Source organism: Mobula hypostoma, chromosome 20 (genome assembly GCF_963921235.1).
Source record: "Mobula hypostoma chromosome 20, sMobHyp1.1, whole genome shotgun sequence".
Taxonomy (NCBI): domain Eukaryota; kingdom Metazoa; phylum Chordata; class Chondrichthyes; order Myliobatiformes; family Myliobatidae; genus Mobula; species Mobula hypostoma.
Genome location: NC_086116.1, coordinates 45,031,051 through 45,053,083, shown reverse-complemented (window position 1 = coordinate 45,053,083; position 22,033 = coordinate 45,031,051). Strand labels below are relative to the sequence as shown.

The 22,033-nt window shown below is 38.9% G+C and overlaps 1 protein-coding gene across 6 annotated transcripts in view; it reads right to left on the bottom strand.

The window, feature by feature from the left end:
* The window catches only part of mcm10 (minichromosome maintenance 10 replication initiation factor), a 76,767-nt gene that overhangs the window by 37,689 nt on the left and 17,045 nt on the right, over positions 1 to 22,033 (bottom strand). For all 6 annotated transcript variants that reach the window (XM_063072785.1, XM_063072783.1, XM_063072781.1 and 3 more), the window contains exons 7-13: positions 20,618 to 20,783; positions 18,934 to 19,098; positions 17,408 to 17,524; positions 9,552 to 9,748; positions 7,127 to 7,224; positions 3,744 to 3,860; positions 84 to 201 (exon numbers count right to left, since the gene is read on the bottom strand). In XM_063072785.1, the coding sequence (XP_062928855.1) occupies positions 84 to 201; positions 3,744 to 3,860; positions 7,127 to 7,224; positions 9,552 to 9,748; positions 17,408 to 17,524; positions 18,934 to 19,098; positions 20,618 to 20,783 (978 nt within the window). The remainder of the gene's footprint in view (positions 1 to 83; positions 202 to 3,743; positions 3,861 to 7,126; positions 7,225 to 9,551; positions 9,749 to 17,407; positions 17,525 to 18,933; positions 19,099 to 20,617; positions 20,784 to 22,033) is intronic.

Sequence of the window (22,033 nt, the reverse complement as noted above, 5' to 3'; positions counted from 1 at the left end):
CTATACCTTCAGAAATTCTTGCATATACCTTCCAATGAATGTAAAAATTTTACTCAGGTGAGAACCTGAGCAATCTGTATTACCTCTTCTGCAGCTCTTCAGCTTTCCTCTTGCGTGTTTCCAGCATGTTTTGCTTCTGCTGCTTTAATAGTTCAGAGGCAGATAATGATAGGATAGTAGGTCCTGGTTGTGCATTGTTAACTGACCAACATGAAAAATTAAAGAGCAATAAATAGCAACCAAGTCAACAGTACAAAGGTTTATGAGTTCAATAATATAAATAATCTTCCACTGACACAAACACATTAATTAACCTGCAGAAATTTTTAATACGTGTGGATCATATTAACCCTATACATCCATTATCCTATGTTCACTGACTGACCTGGGCTCCCTGGACCTCATTCAATGAATGATTTAAATAATTCTGGTCGGGTCTTCAAATACCTCCATTGCCTCCCTCTTTCTCACGTCATCTCCTCCAGTCTTATAATCCTCCAAGAAGCCCACACTTTCCCTTGATCGAGGCTGATCATTTAATCATTTTAATTGCTCCACCATCTCAGCCTTTAGTTGCCAAGGGGTTAAATCTCAGAGTAGGCTACTGCACTGTGAGGCGGTACTGTATTGCAATCGCTTTACAGTGCCAGTGATCACCGATCAGGTTTCAATCCTGCTGCTGCTTGTAAGGGAGCTTGTATGTTGTCCCCATGACTGCGTGGTTTCCTCACACATTTGAAAGACATACAGTTAGGATTATGGTTCGTGAGTTGTGGGCATGCTATGTTGGTGCTGGAAACATGGTGACACTTGCAGGCTGCCCCCAACATAAGCCTTGGTTTTTAACATGAATGACATATTTAATTGCATGTTTTGATGTATATGTGACAAATAAGGCTAATCATTATTTTAAGTGCTCCACCATCTGGAGCCTTCAGCTGCCAAGGATTTAAATCTCTGCTGCTGCTTCCCTTGAAATTTATTCTATACATTTTTAATTCAAGATCAGTTAATGTCAATCCAGTACATGTGTAAAGGAGAACAAAATAATTGTTACTCTGCATCCAATGCAGCACAAAAAAACACATTAAGATGAAGAACACAATAATAATTTTTTAAAATCATAATGAATATAAATATGTAAGATAACTTATATACATAGATGAATTGTATGTCCATAAAGTGACGCTAGGCACAGTAGTGTCTGTACATAAGGTGGCTAACAGGAAATAATAAAGTAATGGTGGTTGGGGTGGGTTAGTGGGTGGAGGTGTTGATCGTCCTAATGGCTTGGGAAAAATAACTGTTTTTGAATCTGGTAGTCCTAGATGGCAGTGGGACAAACAGTCCATGAGCAGGCTGTGTGGACTCTTTCAAGATGTTACTGGCCCTTTCCAGGCACCTTTTTATGTATATGTCCTTGATGGAGGATAGGCTGGTGCTGCTGAATTTCCTGACCATCTGGAGGTGTTATAGAAACATATTGTACGCTGTTGTTGCCTTCATAGACGGCACTTGTATTTATGAACAACTCTACAGACACTTTGTCCACCAACTATTTCTCATTCCGGGGGTTTGGCTGACTTTATGCTGCACATTCCTCTGGCTCTCCTGTTGGATATTGACTGAGCAGCGATTTACACCCATTGCGTTTCCTTTCATTGGTCAAAGACAAAATATTTCATGTCTTATACAGCAAATATAAGAATGAAGTACAATGCTGTTTATTCTGTTTGTTTCCCATTTTGCTTTTTAAATACAGTTGAACAATGTGGCCCCTGATACTGTTACTGCTTTAGGGAAAGCACAGGATACAGAATACACACAATGAAGTCTTGGCTGATTAAGACACCATGAATTAAGACCACATAACAGACAACAAGCTATGATTATTGGAATCTCGTTTTCACACGGAGGAATTATACCCGAACAGTAAAATCCTTATTTATTTTTTATTTCGAGATTCAGTATGATAACAGGCCCTATCAGCAGAATGACCTCGACCCACCCAATTACACTCACGTGACCAATTAACCTACCAACACGTACATTTTTGGAATGGGGAGGAAACCAGCCCCAGGAAATCTATGTGGTCTCAGAAAGAACGTACAAACTCCTTACAGACAATGGCAGGAATTGAACCCGGGTCAATGATGCTGTAATAGTGTTATGCTAATCATTACACTACCATGCTGCCTTCTTCCCCAGTTTTTGGAGTGGTACTTGCCCCACAGCCTTGCAGGCTGAGTCAATAATGAAAAAGGTACAAACTCCTTACAGACGATGGCAGAATTGAACCCAAGTCACTTGCACCACATAGGGGGGAAATCAGAGGTAAGCTTTTTACATGGAGAGTGCTGAGTGTATGGACCATGCTGCCGGGGTGATGGTTGAGGCAGATATATTAGGGACATTTAAGAGACTCTTATACAGTTACATGGATCAAAGAAAAACAGAGGACTATGTGGGAGGGAAGAGCTAGATTGATCTTAAAGTATGTAAAAATAAAGAGTCAACGTGACATCGTGGGCTGAAGGGTCAGTGGTGTGCTATTATGCTCTACATTGTGGATCGCGAGGAACATCATCCAAGGCTTCAGCAGAATGTGGTTCAGATGGCAAGTTGGAGTAAAAGCTGGTTGGGTTTGAGGTGTGTGGGTGTGTACACGCGCACACAAAAGAGGGAGGGAGGGAGAGAGAGAGTGGGTGATATCAGGGGGTTGCTTTGCTGTTGCTGTCTGTGTTGTTCTGCTGAACATTGTGGGTATGCAATATTGGCACCGAAACATGTGGCAAACGGTAGATTTCACTTGCAGGCTGACCCGAAAACATCCTTGGGTGTGTTAGTTGCTAATGCAAATGGTAGATTTCACTATCTGTTTCGATGTACATGGGATAGATAAACTGAATCTAAAAAGAAAGCACTTAGACAACAGCTGAATAGTGAACTATCTTAAATCTGAAGTCGTGAAATTTAATTTTGTGAAAGTAGTAACTGCCAGCACAACACCAGAAGGGTAAATAATTGGGGGTTCATGGAGCTGTAAGCTCAAATATATGTTTGTGTGCAAAAATGCAGGTTCATTACTGGTCTGGTAAACTTTAGAGGTCTTTTAATATTATAAATGCCAACCATAGCAACATCTGCAGATGTAAAAGACATTGCAGGCAGGAGCCAAATTTTTAAAGAGAAATTTCACAATCAATAAATTCAAACTCAGTTTTATAATGAACAACACATTTTCAGATTCAAAGTTCTAAGTTCATTTTCTAAAATGCATGTACCAAATGCACACAGAGCTGCTTTCACTAGTCAACAGACAAACTCCCAGAAGAGCGAGTTTGTCTGAGGATGTGATCCACCCACAAACGTGAAAACTTGGATAAGACCATCAGACCACAAGAGCTGAATTTTTTGAGATGAGGACAATTCAATTTTATGAATTTAGCTAATGGAAATGTAACATACTGTACAAATTTGACTAAACTAAAATGGAGTTTTGTTGTAATTGTGTTTTTCTGTAAAGATTGTGTATATTTTGTTTAATTTATTTTTTTTTGTGAATGCTGCTTATCTGATACAATGAGAGTGACACTGTTGCAAATAAGATTTTCATTGTTTCTGTGTATACGTGGACTTGCACATATGACAATAAACTTGACTTTTGATTTTCACTTTATGCTATAGTTGTCTAACCAGATTATTGATAGCTATGGCAAAAAGGGTACAAGTTGCATACTGACCTTTAATGGGCGCCTTCGTTAGGTGTTTCTTGAGATTACGCGCTCCAAAAGTAGGTAATTGCATTAAATCCTTAAATTCCTCTGAGCATCCTGTCAAATTCTTCCCACTTGTTAATGCTGGAGTTACACGAAATGTCTATTGTTAGTGACTGGCAACAAATGTTCAAAGTAAATTTATTACTGAAGTACATATAAGACTCCATATACAACCCCGAGATTCATTTCCTTGTGGGCATACACAATAAATCGTAACAGAGTAACTATAATAAAATCAATGGAAGACCAGTGTGTAAAAGACAACAAACTTTAAGTACAAAAAAAAAGAAATAATACTACTAATAATAGTTAATTAAACAATAAATGTTGAGAACATGAGACTAAGAGCTTTGAAAGTGAGCCCATAGATTGTGGGAACAGTTCAGTGATGGGACAAGTGAAGTTATCTCCTCTGGTTCAAGAGTCTGATAGTTGAGGGTTATTAACTGTTCCTGAACTTGTTGGCATGAGTCCTGAGGCTCTTGTACCTTCTTCCTGATGGCAGCAGCAAAAGGAAAAAATGAACTGGGTGGTGGGGGTTCCCTGATGATGTATGCCACTTTCCTGTGACAACGCTCTGTGTAAATGTGCTCAATGGTGGGGAGGGCTTTACCCATGATGAACTGGGCTGTAACCATTACTTGTTGTAGGATTTTCCATTCAAGGGCATTGGTGTTTCCATACCAGACTATGATGCAACCAATCAATACCCTCCCCACCAGACATCTATGGAAGTTTACCAAAGTTTTAGATATCATGCCAAATCTTTGAAAACTTCTAAGGAAGTAGAGGCGCAGCCGTGCTATCTTCGGAATTGCACTTATGTGCTGGGTCCAGAACAGTGCCTCTGAAATGATAACAAGGCCAAGAGACCTTGCAAGACTTTACTATAAAGTCCATGTAAATCACATCTACCACCCTGCCCTCATCAATATTCCAAAAAATTTAAATGAAATTGATCAGACAGGATCTGCCTGAATTGGTCCTTGCCTTTCCAAGTGATCAATAATCCATTTTCTTCTAGTACCTTCCCTACCAGCTCTCGGGTCTAGAATTGCTAGGTTTTCCTCACTCCCTTTCCCGAAAAGGGGAGCCCATGATTATTGTCCTACCATCTTGTAAGTTGGGTGGTGGGTGGAGATATGCCTCTACCAAAGGAGGTGTAAGACTCTCTCTCCCTCCATGAGCCTGCAAGTCACCATTGGGGCAAAGTGTAGCACCTGCTTAGCCCTCACACAACCCCCCAACAAATCATGGGAGCAGGTGGTGGGTGGCTGCGTGAGCAGCTGGTGCATATCACAAGTCCTAGTTATGCAATCACTGTGGCCAGACAGACAGTCCCTGAAGAGTATTGATAATGGCTGGGATCACGCATCTTGTTAAGACACTGCCCAGAAGAAGGCAATGGCAAACAGCTTCTGTTGAAAAATTTCCAAGAATAATCATGGTCATGAGACCACGAATGCATCATTGACACGGCACATAATGATCATGATGAGAACATCAAGTAGTTATTTACAGAAATGTGTTTTTTCCTTTTACTACTGGGTGAAGCAAACTTAGGGAAGAAAGGGAGACAGCAAAGAATTTAATTAACTAAAATATATTCCAACACATGGCAAGGCAGATAATGTGTTGCAGCTATTATATGTTGGATTGATGCAAACTATTAGGGTAAATAGATCTATTGATGAGTGATGACCAATAACTTAGGAAATGCTAAGCATTGGGGAAGGGGAAAATTACTAGACAAAATGGTGCAGAAAGCAGGCACACCTTTAAGATTTGGTCAGTCAAGAGGGTGCAACACCAAGGGAAACAGCATCGGGATCCAGGATCTGCAGCCCCTGACACACTAAAACTGAGTGCAATACTTCATGCGTGGACTCACGTCTTCTATAATTGCAGTAAGACATCTTTTCTTATGTACTCAAAATGTCTTGCAATAAGGGCTGACATGCCATTTACCTTCCTAATGGCCTGCTGCAGCAGAATATTAGCAGAACAGATTGTAAATGGTGAGAGTATGAAAGCTGCTCGTGTTCAGAAGATTCTGGGTGTCATTGCACATGAATCACTGAAAATAGGTTCAACAAGCAATTATAGAGCAAATGCAAGAGATCTCAAAGAATACAGCTTCCTCCAATTATGTGGAAGCCTCTGAGATCACCACTGGAAAAGTGTGCACAGGTCAGGGCTCCCTATCCGATGAAGGATATGCTTGCAAAAAATAGATAGCGAGTTAACAGTGAGAAGAGATACAGTATATATTCTTCTGAAGTGATCTCACTAAAAGGGTACAAAAATCATAATGATTTTGATAGGGTAAATGCAGAGAAAATGTTTTGCCTTTGAACCTGGGATCAGAACCAGACAATAAGGGGGATAAGCCAGTCAGGAAGATGAGAAATACATTATTCTCATGGAAACAGTGAATTGTTGGAATTTTCTACCCAAGATGGCTGTGGGAGCTCGTCTATTGAATATACTTATGACAGAGATGATATTAAGGGAATCGAGGGATAAGAGATTAATGGAGGAAAGTAGCACTGAGGTAAAAGACGTCTCTATTGTCTATCAAAGCAAGCATAAATACCTTCTCCTGCTTCTAATACTTCCTTCCTTTTCCGACCTCCAGTGCACCTTTCTTAAGGAATGAAACAATCAGATGAGGAGGGCCAGAGTGAGCTAGGGTTTTTCTCTTTGGAGTAAAGAACACTGAAAGGTGACTTGATAGCGGTGTATAAGATGGTTAAGAGGCATAGATAGAGTGGATACTAAGAGACTTTTTCCCAGGGTTAATATGAGAGAGCACAATTTTAATGTGATTGGGGGAAGGTATCAGTGGGATGCCAGAGGTAGGCTTTTTTAAACAGATCAATCTAACCCTTCCTTCCCAAATAGCCCCCCATTTCCTATCATCTATGTGCCTATTTAAGATGCTCTGAAATGCCCCTAATGTACCTGCCTCTACCACACCCCGGCTAGCCCTTACATACACCCAACACACTGTGTAAAACACTTACCTCTTGACATCCCCCTTATTCTTTCCTCCAATCACCTTAAAATTATACCCCATAATAATAAGGAAAGCACAGTTTCAATGTGCTTTCTTTATTATTATGCTCCCCCTTCTCCGCTGTGACTGTAAGCTTCATTTTATTCACTACATCGGTGAATATAACGTGATGTCCTCTGCCCTCTTGTCATACACTTAGAATAGAAGGACATAGTATAATGGCCTTTTTTTCTCTCTTTCTGGGAAGCAGACTTAAAGGACTCACTTTGCCACAACAGTGCCCTACCATAATCGCTCCATATAACATCCATACATTTTTCCACATTACCTATATTTTTCTTAGTTTCTCTAACAATGTCATCAGCTCCTTTCACCATCAACTGCGTCAAGGTCATCTGAACGCTTTTGCTAGGACCCATAGTTTTACTGTGAAGGCAAAAAGAAAATTAATTACACATGCTGCTAGTGATTAACTTGAGATTAAAATCATAAAGAACATTGGTGACCTTACATTCCATTTAATCTTGCTCTACCTTGACCTATTACTAGAATTTGGTTGTTGCCTTATCTATGGTTTCACTTAGTTTCACTCAATGATTATACATTGTCATAAGAAATAATTAAATGCAAGTGAAAAGCCTCCGCAGTGACTTACTGGATAAACACACCACCTAGTGACTGAAAAGCTCAGGCATCTCAAATTTTATCAGTACGTAGTTCTTCATATCTAAAGCAGCATATGGGAGATTACAACTAGAATAATGAGAGCCAGAGTGCTTTGTCCATGCTTGGATCATATCCCTCTAAATTTTTCCTATCCACAAACTTGTTCAAATTATACTATTGTACCACTTAGCCTGCTAGCTCTTTCGTATACTCTGTATGAAAAACCTGCCCCTCAGATCCCTTTTAAATCTTTCTCCTCTCACCCTAAACCTATGCCAAAAGACAAGAGCCCAAAGCCCATCCTTTCATAAGTTGAAACACTTCTATAGGTGGCCCCTCATTCTCCCTGGGAATAATGAAAGTGGTCAAGAGCAAAAATTGCTAAATAAATTCATAGATTTTTTTTGAGGAAGTAAGAGGGAAAAATGAAGTTGATGTGATAAATACAGACTTCTGAAAAGCAGTTAAACTGGTTTCTAGTCAAATCCAAGGACCAAAGAAATGAAGTTATTCAGCTAACTGGCAACAGAGCAGTAATGAAAGGTTGTTTCCCAGATACAAAAACATACAGGGTTGGGATTCTGAGTGTTGCTCAATGTAAATTAATGATGGACTAGAACACACAGAGTACAAGTCTAAATGTGCAGATAAGACAAAATTGGAGGTACAATTAATTGTGATGGTGTATATTGCCATAAGACATTGAAACAGAATTAGTCCATTTGGCCCATCAATTCTGCTCTACCATTCCATCATGGCTGATATATTTTCCCTCTCAACCCCATTCTCTTGCCTTCTCCTGTAACCTTTGACACCTTACTAATCAAGAACCTATCAAACTGTTCTTTAAATATAGCTAATGACTCGGCCTCCACATCAGTCTGTGGTAATGAATTCTGTTGGTTAAAGAAATTCCTCATTTCTGTTTTAAAAGGACAACCATGTATTTTCAGGCCATGCCTTCTGGTTCTAGACTCTCCAAATATTGGAAACATCCTCTCCATGCCCGCTCTCTCTAGGCCTTTCAATATTCGAGTTTCAATTAGACCTCCCCATATTCTTCTAAATGCCAGCGAATACAAACCCACAGCCATCAAACAATCCTCATACTTTAACCCTTACATTCCTAGGATCATTCTCGTGAATCTCCTCTGGATCCTTTCTAATGCCAGATATCGTTTCTTAGATATGGGAGCTAAAACTGCTCACAGAACTCCAAATATCGTCTGACCTATGCCTTATAAAGCCTCATTTCAAGGAGATTATGGATGAACTGGAGACTTTGGTAAACAGATACAGGTGAACAAATGTGAAGTACTGTGGGAAATTCCTAGTCAAAGTCTCATCTGAAAGGTGTTACCTCTAACGGTGCAGACCTCAGTTAAAATACACTGGTGAACTAGGCTAGGTATTTGAGTGGAAGTCTCTGCAGCAGGATTTCAACCACAAATGAGGCAGTATGAACTTGGTTGTACCATCTGGCTGAGGTAGTTTCGATGAGCTTTTCTTAACCATTTCATAGCTCCAAGTCCAAGAACAGCAAGTTCCCTTCAACAATCTGGTTCTTGAACCAATCAGCACTTGTGATGCTGCTGTAAATAAGTTTCTGTTGATTTTTTCTCTTGTAAAAAATTGTATATAACTTAAGTTTTATTTATGTTTTCATCGCACTTTTGCACACAACAATAAACTCAACTTTGACAACCATAATCACTGCAGTTTAGCAACACTACAACCATTTTGATCACTTCTTACTAAAATGGACTTTGATTTTCTTTGTTCTTACTGTTCTTTGTTGGAAAAATTGGATATAATTTATATTTTTCTTATGAATGTTGCTTATATGATGCTGCTGCAAGTAAGTTCTTTGCTGCACCTGTGCATACATGGACTTGTGCAGAATACAATAAACTCCACTTTGACAAATCCACGCGCTATGAACTTGCAAAATGCAAACTATGCACGTTACAACTTCATACATTAAATATATAAATGTGCATGAAAAAAATCATAAACAATATCTAGTTTAAGGTAAGATAAACAAATATTCCATCTGATAAATAAATACTACACAAATAGCTTCTTACACTGAGGCTGCGTATGACGCTGATGAAATCCCTCCATAGTGGAATCCTTGCTGACACAGCCTTTCTTTCAGACTTCCATGCTTGCCGTTCATTCTGTTTGGAGCACGACCAGAGAAGCTGGATTGCAAATCAGCTCGCTTGGCACTAAGCTTTTTGTACTGGGCTTTGACATGGTACTCACAGTATTCGCAATCCAGCTGGAAGTGAAGGCAAGAAATCAGTCTTTGCAGGTGAACTGAAAGTTCAGTGTGTTCCAAGAGCAATGGCTGAATTAGGTGGTGATGAGAACTTGTAACTAGTAATTTCTTAATTCCAAAACTCCTTTGAAATGATAATTTAGTCTGAAATTATATTTTCATCACAGTAGCGTAACAGTTAGCATAATGCTATTACAGTGCCAGTGACCGGTTTCCTCCCATGTTCCAAAACGTAAGGGTTAATAGGTCAACTGGTCACATTGGTGTAATTGGCTGGCACAGGCTCATTAGGCCAGAAGGGTCGGTGACCGTGCTGTATCTTTAAATACAAAAAAATATATAAAATCATGGGGAAAACCACTAATTCCATTCATATTACATCATTTATCTTCCAGCAAATTCAAATTCTTTCTCCATTTTATATTATATCTTCAACAAACCCTGGGAAGGTAATCCCATCAGCAGCTGGGAAAATTATTTTTAATTTTAATTAGAGATACAGTACAGTAGAGACCTTCCAGCACATCAAGCCCGTGCTGCCCAAATACATGTGACTAATTAACCTACTAACCCTTAGCCTTTGGAATGTGGGAAGAAATTGGAGCACCCAGACGAAACCCACGTGCTCATGAACAGAACGTACAAACTCCTTGATCACAGGTGTACTAAAGTGTTACACTAATTCTACGCTACCATACTGCCGAAATTTAAATTCAAGTATTTAACTAAATTCAGGATTTTAAAAAATGGTATCATTTATGATTACCAAGAACCTACTGGGTTGTCTTAAAAATCCACCTGCTTCACTAATGTCCTTTAAAGAGGGAAATTTGCCATTCCACAGAGTTGACCTTTAATCAGCTTCCTAAGTGGCCTTGAAAACCATACAGTTCAGGAAGCAATTAGGGAGTAAATGTAGAGCTTGCTGTTGTTGTGCACATCCTGAGAACAAGCGGACTAAATAAAACTTGGCGGCATATGGTGACATCTCTACAGATACACTACAGGGCGGCATGGTAGCCTAGCGATTAGCATAACACTTTACAGTGCCAGCATTCAATTCCCTCCGTTGTCTATAAGGAGTTCGTATGTTCTCCCCATGACTATGTGAGTTTTCTCAGGTGCTCCGAATTCAACCCACCTTCCAAAGATGTACAGACCAGGATTAGTGAGTTGTGAGCATGCTATGTTGGCACCAATAAACAAGGCAACATTTGTGTGCTGCTCCTAGCACACCTTCGGACTGTGTTGGTCATTGATGCAAATGAATCACTTCACTGCATGTTTCGATGTACAAGTACTCTACACAGAGTGGAGATGAATAGGTAATTCCCTTGTACAAAATCTATGTATCTCAAACTAATCAGCCACTGCATCTGTGAAAGGCAGCTCAGTAATCCATTAAAGTAAACAATTTGCCAAAATAAACACAGAATGTTTTATTGCTGTTGCATATAAATATAATATATTGTCTTACTATCGCCTGAATACTGTAAAATAATTATAATGGAGGCAAGCAGTGAAGTCAAAGGAGCAGAATTGGGCAATTTGACCCTTTGGGTGTGCTCCATATTCCATCATGGCTGATTTCTATCCTTCACCTGCTTCTTCTCGTCACCTTTGACAGCCAAATAATCAAGAACCTATCAACCTCCACTTTAAATATACCCCATGACTTGGCCTCCAAATCCACCTATGGCAATAAATTACACAGATTCATTACCCTCTGGCTAAAGACATTTCTCCCCATCTCTGTTCTATATGGATGTCCCTCTATTCTGAGGCTGTGCAGTCTGGTCCTAGACTTACCCACTTGAGGAAACATTCTCCCCACATCCACTCTATCTAGGCTTTTCAGTATTCCATAGGTTTCAATGAGATTCCCCTCATTCTTCTAAACTCCAGCAAGTACGGGCCCAGAGACATCAAATACTCCTCATGCACTAACCCTTTCATTCCTGGAATCATTCTCATGAACCTCCTCTGGACCCTCTCCAATGCCAGCACATCTTGTCTTAGATAAGGGGCCCAAAACTGCACACAATACTCAAAGTGCGGTCTGACCAATGACTTATAAATGCTCAGCATTACATCCTTACTTTTATATTCTAGTCCTCTCAAAATGAATACTAACATTGCATTTGCCTTCCTCACCACAGACTCAACATGCAAGTTAACCTTTAGGAAATCCTGCACGAGGACTCCCAAGTCCCTTTGCGCATCTATGAAATTTGCTCCCCATGAGAGAATAGTCTACACCTTTATTCCTTATACCAAAGTGCATGACCATACACTTCCCTACACTGTATTATAAAGCTTTGTACACACACTTATTGCTGAATTCTTAAGACTGGTTTCTCTTTAGATCTGACTGTTTAATTGATATTTTATTTGCATTTTAACAATTAACTGTCTGCTTGTATGTTATATAATTACTTGTATATAAGTAATATGCTTCCTTGTGGTGTTAAATACATGGGTTATGACCAAAGGAAAAATGGCTGGAGTTGCTTCGCACTTTAGTGCAAGGGTGCATCAAAGATCAAACTTACAAAAATTAGAGAAAATAATGAAAAGAAAACTGCCAATATTTACAAAAAGTTATCAACCAGAAACTTAAAAAACTAAAGAAGCAAAAACCTGAACAATCCCTTGACTACTTGCAATTAATTAAACAAGAAAACTTAAGACAAAAATTTACAATTGAAGAAAGGAATAGATTTCAAAGTCTAGAAATAGAATCTGTTGAAGATGATAACAATCACGTAGCAATCAATTTAACTCTCTAAAGGATACCTTGGTAGAATCAGCAAAGTCAGTGATTCCTAAAAAAGAAAAAAGCACAAAGAATAAATGGATGACAGACGGAAGAAAGCAAATCCTATAGAATATAAGTCCTTAGATAAAAAAGTTAAAAGCTTATGTCAAAAAGCCAAAGAAGAATGGTTAAACCAGAAATGTGAGCAAGTAGAAAGAATCTCTATTACTGATCCAAAAAGGTTACATCAACAGATCAAGAATATCACTGGTAAAAAGCTCCTCTGTTCTTCAGGTGGATGTTTGAAGGCAAAGGACAGTACCATTATCATGGAAAAAGATGAGATTATGAACAGGTGGACTGAGTATATTCAGGAATTGTTTGAAGACAATCAAGACAAAAAACCAGAAATTAAGAAGAACATTGAAGGTCCAAATATTTTAAAATCTGAAGTTCGTAATGCAATAAATAAGATGAAGAAAGGAAAGGCAGCAGGTCCTGATGAATTAGTAATAGAACAAATTATCGCCCTTGAAGATTATGGAATTGAAAAACTTACTGATTTAATCAATGACATATGTGAGAATGGAATAATACCAGAAGAGATGAAAAAAAAAATCAGTATTCATCACTCTTCCTAAGAAACCTGGAGCAATAGAATGTGAATTACATAGGACCATAAGTTTAATGAGTCATTTCATCAAGATACTTCGAAGAATTTTGATGACAAGAGCTAAAAGTAAGATACAAGCTGAAATAGATAAAGAACAATGTGGTTTTGTGAAAGACAAAGGTACAAGAAACGCAATATTGATGTCAAGGATACTACCAGAATGAGCTATTCAAGTGCAAAAGGATTTGTTTGTTTGTTTTATCCACTACACAAAAGGATTTGATAAAGTGAAGCACAATAAGTTATTTGAAATATTAGGGAAAACTCTAGATCTAGATTCGAAAGACCGCCGCCTAATTAGAAATTTGTACTGGGAACAAACTGCCGCTGTAAGAATAGATGGAGAAGTGAGTCAGTTTATGAAAATCAAGAGAGGCGTTAGACAAAGGTTTGTTTTCTCCCATGATTTGTTTAATGTGTACAGTGAAACAATATTACAAAAAATAAGAGACATCTTGGGAATCGGTGAAAACATCAATAATTTCAGATACGCAGATGACACTGTGTTAATTGCAAGTACAGAGGAAGAACTACAAAACTTAATTGATATAATTGTTGAAGAAAGTGCAAAAAAGGTCTATCTATCAATTGCAAAAAGACAGAATGTATGGTGATATCCAAAAAGAAGGAGAATCCTATCTGCAGGCTGAGAATAAACGGGGAAGACATAAATCAAGTTCAGAACTTTTGCTACTTAGGAAGCTGGGTGACATCAGATGGCAGGTGCGACATGGACATCAAAAGAAGAATAGGGATGGCAGAAGACACCTTTACGAGAATGACGAGTATTCTGATCAATACTAAACTAGGTATGACAACCCGCATCAGAGCACAGTACTGAAATGTTACGTTTATCCAGTTATGTTATATGGCTCAGAATGTTGGACAATATCTAGTAACATGAGGAAATGAATTGTAGCAGCAGAGATGTGGTTACTGAGGAGGATGCAAAGAATATCATGGACGAAACGAATATCTAACGAGGATGTCATGAACAGAGCAAACACAAAAAGAGAAATAATGTGTGAGATCATGGAAAGGCAATGTAATTTCACTGGACATGTGATTAGGAAAGAGGAGTTAGAATGCATGGTAATTATGGGAAAGATTGAAGGGAAGAAAGCAAGAGGAAGACAAAGACAAATGATGATGGAGACAGCAGCCAGAGAACTGGAAATGAATACCAATGAATTGATCCACTTGACCCGAAACATGAGTGTGTGGGCCATGGCAGTCAAAGCTCAAACTGGGCAAACTGATGATGACGATGATGATGATCTGCCAGAAAACACAATAATAACTCCATACTTATTATTGTCCAATGTGAACTCTTGACAGCTCCTCTCCTTCCTCTACTGAGGGTGATCAGCTCCTTTTTTTTGATACTAGGACATACCGTCTTTAATTACCAACAAGGTTAATTTAGAGTATGATGCACCCCATGACGTAGTTACAATCAGATTACAAAATAAAAGTATCTACATTAAATACAACATATACACATTTACATATCCCATTATTAAAGAAATGGAATATTCTGCCATGTATTGTACCATAAAGCCAACCCGAGCGCAGCAGCTTGGTATAGCATTCATGAGATTATACCAGGAAAGACACTGAAGTACGTACATTAAGCACAATAACAGCAGAATGACAAGGTTATGCTTGTGTACATAGTGGAAACTTTGTACTTATTAATTACCGCTTGTGATAACGGACAACACTACAGGAAAGACCTCAAAAGAAGGAATATTTTTTATTGCAATAGCCTTACAATAGTACAATCTCTAGCAACACAATATCAATAATTGTCTCTTGTACCAAACTAAATTGTCAAATCTATCATTTTACTACTTTGTAATACTCAAGACTTCTGTTTTAAAAGTCCTCATTGGAACTATGGAGTGAGCAGAATAAGCATCTTGTTTCCAAACACACATACCTTGACTAATTAAACCAAACTAGATGTATCAGCTCGATCACGGAACTAGCATTCAGTCTTAGTTGAATAATAATTTTTACTGGCTCTTCAATTCAAAAAGGCATTTCTGAAACTAGTTGGAACCAGATAACAGCACCAAATATAGGATGCCATTCACACTGTCACATATGGCAACTCTCTAATTAACTTGTAAATAAAATAAATTGGTTTATAATTGTCACATGTACTGAGATAATAACAGAAAGCAGCATTAAGTGGTACAGTTACAGAGAAGGTGCAGTGAAAGCAGACAATAAGGTACAAGGCTGTAGCAAGGTAGATTCAGACCGTGAGTCCATTTATTGTACAAGGGAACCATTCAATCATCTTGTAACAGCAGGATAGAAGTTGACCTTGAGCCTAGTGTTATCAGGATGGGAAGGGGTAGATGAGAGAATGTTTAAAATTCAAAAGTCCACGACTGATGTGGTCTTTGATTATGCTGGCTGTTTTACTGAGGCAGTGAGAAGTGTAGACAGAATACATGTTAGGGAGTTTGGTTCCCATGATGTTCTGAACTGTGTCCACAAATTTCTGTAATTTCTTGCAATCACTGGCAGAACAGTTACCATACCAAGCTATTATACATCCGGACAGTATGCTTTCTATGATATATTGATACACATTAGTGAAGGTCAAAGAGACAGTCATTTTTTTCTCTCTCCTGAGGAAGCAGAGACACTGGTGAGCTTTCTTGGCTATGGTGTCTACATGGTTAGACCAGGATAGGCTACCGGTGATGTTCACTCCTAAGAACTTTAAGTTTTCAACCCTTTCAAACTTAGCAATGTTGATGTAGACAGGAGAGTGTGCATCACCCTTTAAATAAACCACTACAACACTGTAGTGTTCTGCTTTCTCCTAGCACTAGACAGCATCCAGAGAAGGTTCACCAGGATGGTCCAGGGAATAAAAGGGTTAATGTATGAGGAGCATTTGATGGCTCTAGTCCTGTACTCACTGAAGTTTAGAAGAATGAGGAGGGATCTCAATGAAACCTCTCGAATATCGAAAGGCCTATAGAGAGCGGATGTTGAAAGGATGTCTTTGACAGTGAGAGTCTAGGGCTAGAGGGCACAGCCTCAGAAGACAAGGACATTCCTTTAGAACAGACAGGAGGATGAACTTCTTTAGCCAGAGGGTAGTTAATCCGTGTAAGTCATTGCGACAAATGTCTGTGAAGGACAAGTCATTGGGTATATTTAAAGCAGAGTTAGATTATGTTTTGCATTAGTAAGGGTGTTAAAGGTTAAGGGGAGAAGGCAGGGGAATGGGGTTGAGGGGGATAAAAAAAATCAGCCATGATTGAATGGCAGAGCAAACTCAATGGGGGTAAACGGCCTAATTCTGCTCCTACGTCTTATAGTTTTATGTAGTGTCTGAGTTTATGAAATGTAGGGGCATAACTGAACAATTCCACAATCCACCATGGAAAACCTATTCACTGATTAGGTCACGTGGATCAACCACAAGATCTGAGCATACAGGCAATGCTGAGATACTTTTATTATCTCTCAGTTCCAAGGATGCTGGATTCAAGTGTAGGATTTTTATTTTTCTTGTAGTTTAACTTTCCCATTGCTTATAACTTCTATATAATCACCTACAAAGGTGTAATTGTTCAGAAAATTTTCTAGTAATTGTAGTACAGCTAATCCTGTATTTTCCAGAAGCTTCTTAGTTTTTCTATAGCAGGTGTCACGCCACTTGAATCTGGCTATTTCATAGGTTAATTGTTATCACCGAAATGTTGTTATCTCTTGTCTGAGTATGAGACAACCGCAAATTTTTTCTCTTTTTCTTTGGTCTTTGTTCCTTTGAACACTTAATAAAAAAGTTATAACCACCAAGCTTTATGCCTCATTTTTGATTTCCGAATAACCTCTGCATCGATATTACCAGATCTAACATTTGTTGTTGGCAACACATACAAAATGCTCCAGGAACTTTAAACATCTAGAGGAGAATGAGCACTTGACGTTTTGGGCCAAGACCCTTCCTCAGGACATTTGTCAGATGCCTACTGAATGAAAGGTAATTAAATGAACTTGGAAAAATATTATGGGGTTAAAGGGACTGAGGAAGAGAGTGGAATAATTGGAAACTTGTGCTGAAAAGCAGGCCCCATCATGATGGGGTGACTGGATTTCTTGCACCTTGGAAAGACCCGAGGAACTGGACTGCCATGAAAAATGGCTGTAATATAACCTACTGACTAAACAATTTCTCTTACTGAAATGGACTCACCAAGTTCACTATCTGAGTACAGGGATCTCCATTCTTCTTTCTAGAACGGCAAGTTCCCATGTCCAAGGCTTCACCCATGACCAGGATTTTCTGTGGGTGGTCAACAGATAGACAAACCTATAACAGAAAACAACTGGTGAAATAAATGAAATGAAATGAATTTAAGTAAATTCAAACTGCATAAGTTAGAGAACCACTCACAAACTGCTGTTCCTGAATCCCCTGATGTCCTGACCAAATAAACCATAACAGAAATGTTGAAAATTTTAGAAAGTAAGAGTTATAAATGCCACACTTCCTTTAGTATTTCTGTTAGTAATAATCTCAGTACTACACAGAACAAGTTTGGCACAGACTAGATGGGCTGAAAGGCCTACTTCTGTGCTGTAATTCTGTATGACTAATGCTAGCAGATAACTTTGAAACGAGTACCAAAAGATACTGAAACGATGGAAACAGATTTATCACCAAAGTAGGCCATTTAGCCCATCGAGTCCAGGCCAAACAAGCACCGATTTTATACTAATCCTATCCTAACCTACACAAAATGTTGGAGTCACTCAGCATGTCAGGCACCATCTATGGTGGGGAATAAACAGTCATGTTTTGGGCTGATGCCCTTCATCCGTCCTCTCCATAGACGCTGCCTGACTTGAGTTCCTCCTGCATTTTTTGTATGTATTTCAAAACTGGCAGAATCTCTTGTGTTTATTCCTATTCTAACCCATTTTTTTCATTCTGCCCACATTCCCATCAACTTTACCACCAGAGCCAAATTACAGTGGTCAATTAATTTACAAATTATTTAAAGCGAACAATGATAGGTTTGAGATTAGCAAAGGTGTCAAAGGTTTTGGGAAGAAGACAGGAGAATGAGGTTGAGAGGGATAATAAATTAGCGATGATGGAATGGTGGATCAAACTCGATAAGCAAAATGGCCTAATTCTGCTTCTGAGACATATGGTTTTATATTTTTGGAATGCAGAATGAAATTGGAGCACCCAGAGGAAAGCCATGTGGTCACCGGCAGAATGTGCAAACTCGACAGCACCAGAAGCCAGCACTGAACCTATGGTTTGAACAACTGAAACCCTATCAGCTGTTCCACTGTGCCACCCTGGTCAAAAGGTAGAATTTTTTAGCACGAGGGTTACTTTACTGAGGCATCATGGCCAAGGGACAAGGAGGACTGGTGGGCTCCTGGGCTAGCTTCACTCGCTTCGGCGCTGAATGAACTGCAGCCCCTTCATTTGCCTCAGCACTGACCTAGCTCTGTGATTGTAGACTCACTTTCAGGGACTCTGTGGTTCATGTTCTCTGTATTATTTGTTTACGTCTTTATTGTCCACACAATCTTTTTTCTCACAGTGGGTGTTTGTTGGTCTTTATTGTGTGGGAGTTCTCGTGGATTCTATTGTGTTTCTTTGTTTTGTGGCTGCCTGCAAGATGAATCTCAAGGTTGTATATGGTATACATATTGCGATAATATATTGTATTTTAAACTTTGAAATCTCTAATTACCTACCTCATCTGTTCCATCCCTGGATTTCATCGGATTGGCATTTAGAAGCCCAATGACAGTTCCTGTGTCTGTTTTCCAATGCTCTTTGTGGACGTTTCCAAAGAGAAAGAGAGACAATTTCAAGTTGCTCCGCAGATCACTTAGATTCCATATACTGAAAGTTTTACCCTGAAACAACAAAGATTCTATTTCAACTTCTGAAGATAAAAATTAGCTCTGTTTGTCACATGTACATTGAAACATACAGTGAGAAGCATTGTTTGCATCAATGACCAGATCAGCCCGAGGACGTGCTGGGGAAAGTAAGTGTTGCCATGCTTCCGGTGTCAACATAGCATGGCCACAACTTACTAACTTTAATTGGTACATCCTTCAGATGTGTGAGAAAACCAGAGCACCCAAAGAAAACTCACGTGGTCATGGGGAGAGCTTACAAACACCTTACAGTGGCAGGAATCGCTATTGCTGGCATCATAGGGCATTACACTAAATGCTGTACTACCGTAGCACACACATTATTGCCACACAAAAAGTACTCTGAGTGGTACAGTGACTTAAACTTTAACTCATGTCTGGCTGCCTCAGCTGGGTTTTTCCTGGGTATAAGACCCATCAAAAAATGAAAATCAATTAGTAACTTCATCGCGATGACTGGATTAAGTTGATAAATTGGTTTACCCTCCCAGACATTCTCTATTCCCCCCTTCCATCAGGCAGAAGATATAACAGCACAAAGGCTCAAGGAGATTGTATTCGCTATTATAAGACTATCAAACAGCCCCCTACTAAAATAACATGGAATCTTGACTTCATAATCTACCTTGTCATGGCTATGCACTTTTTCGTCCACCTGAACTTTCTCTGTAACCATAACACTTTATTCTGCATTCTGTTACTGTTTTCTCTTATATTGTCTCAGCGCACTGATGTAATGAAAGGATCTGTATGGATGGCCTGAAAAATGAAGCTTTTCATTGTACCTCAGTGCATGTGACAATAGGATCAGAATCAGGTTTATTATCACTGACATTTCTTGTGAAATTTGTTGTTTGGTTACAGCAGTTCTATACAATAAATAAAATATACTGTAAATTACAATAAGTAATACATATAAAAATAAATAAGTAGAGCAAAAGTAGTGAGGTAGAGTTCATTGGCTCATTGTCCGCTGAGATATCTGATGCTGGAGGGGGATGAAGCAGTTCCTAAAGCATTAAGTGCGTGTCTTGACGTTCCTGTACCTCTCATCTGATGTTAGTAACGAGAAGAGGGCATGTCCTGGGTGGTGGGGGTCATTAATAATGGAGGTCTCATTCTTAAGGCAACACCTTTTGAAGATGCCATCAACTGTGGGGAGGCTAGTGCCCATGATGGAGCTGGCTGAGTTTACAACCCTCTGCAGCTTTTTTCCGATTCTGTGCAGTATCCCCTTCAATAAAACAATTTATCAATATGATATGGTAACTTATGTTTATGGTGCCCGGCTTCTGAAGCTGATTCCTTGAAATAGACGTTAATACACATGATCTATATATCTAGCAGAAACAAGAAAATAAATTTTTATCCCCAAGAGTCAGAAATCTTCAACTTCTACAACAATTAATATTTGAATAAAAGAATAATATTTAACATATACCATCAACATTTATTGCCACATCACAGAATCACCTTCAAATATTGAACATACATTATTGGAACTCTGTGGTGTGATTTTCTTGATGATAACGCCAAATGTCACCCAGTCCACATCCTCGAGCTTTTCATTTGCAAGCTTTGAGCGGAGCTGGGAGAACCGGATCAGCTTTCGTCCGTGCATCTTTCTCTCCATCTCTGTTGACGAAACAATTGGATTTCTGTTGGGAGAGAGGCATTTGTAACTTGTAAGACTGTATTTCTCAAGAACTAAATTTAAAAGGTTAATATTAAAAGAAAATGAACCGTGTTATTAAGTTACGATAACTTTTCAGAAAAGTTAGAATTTTGACTTGATACAGTTATGCAACATGGAAACAGGCTCTTTGTCCCAACTGGTTCATGCTGACCAAGATGCCCATCCAAGCTAGTTCTATTTGCCTGTGTTTGCCCCATAACCTCCAAAACCTTTCGAATCCAATTTATTATTTTTATGTGTATTTTCTTTTTTACATTTACAAATTTTGTCGTCTTTTGCACATTGGCTGAGTGTTTACTGTGAATGCCCACAAGAAAATGAATCTCACTGCAGTACATTGGTGACATATATATTCGAAGTAATAAATTTACTTCGAAGCTTGAGATCTTACTGGCCTCCTTCCACAATGCTGACCACATCAAAACAAATTTATTGAAGATGAAACACAACGCATCATTAACCAGATGCTATAAAAGCATGATCTTTGTTCACAGTGCTCCACCTAGTGAGTTTATGAAGAACTGATATTACTTATTTAATCATACTCTAAATGCAAATTAACACAAAATCGCCTGCTTTTGGGATCAAAAACAAATTCTTATGAGAAATTTTTGAGATTGCGGACTGCCCTCACTATATTCCTGGATGTGTGTTTTTAATGGAAATGACACATTTTACTGTATGTCCAATGTACGTGATAAATAAATCTGAATCTGAGTTGTGATCTTCCCAAAGACCTAGTGATTGTCAAATGACAAGGTGTATGATGTAGGACTGGCCCACTACACTCAGTCAGGAGCTTAGCTGGCTTACTTAAATTACCCAAGTGGAAAACGCCAGACTTACATGAGCAGCAGATGGATGCTGTATTGAGTGACCTGGTCCCTAACTGCACTTTGGAATTCAACAAATAGGTAATAAATATTACTAAAGAACTGCATGGTACTTTTGACTAAAGGCAGCACGGTGGCACAGAGCTATTACAGTGCCAGCAACCCAGCTTCAATTCCGCAGCTGTCCGTAATGCCTTTGCATATTTTTCTCGTGACCACACGGGCTTCCTCCGGGTGCTATGCCTTCCTCCTATGTTTCAAAAATGTACAGGTTAGCAGGTTAATTCATCAGGAGTATAATGGGCAGTGTGGACTCATTAGGCAAGAAGGGCCTGTCACTGTGCTGTATCTTTAAATGATTAAACAGACTGAAAGTAAG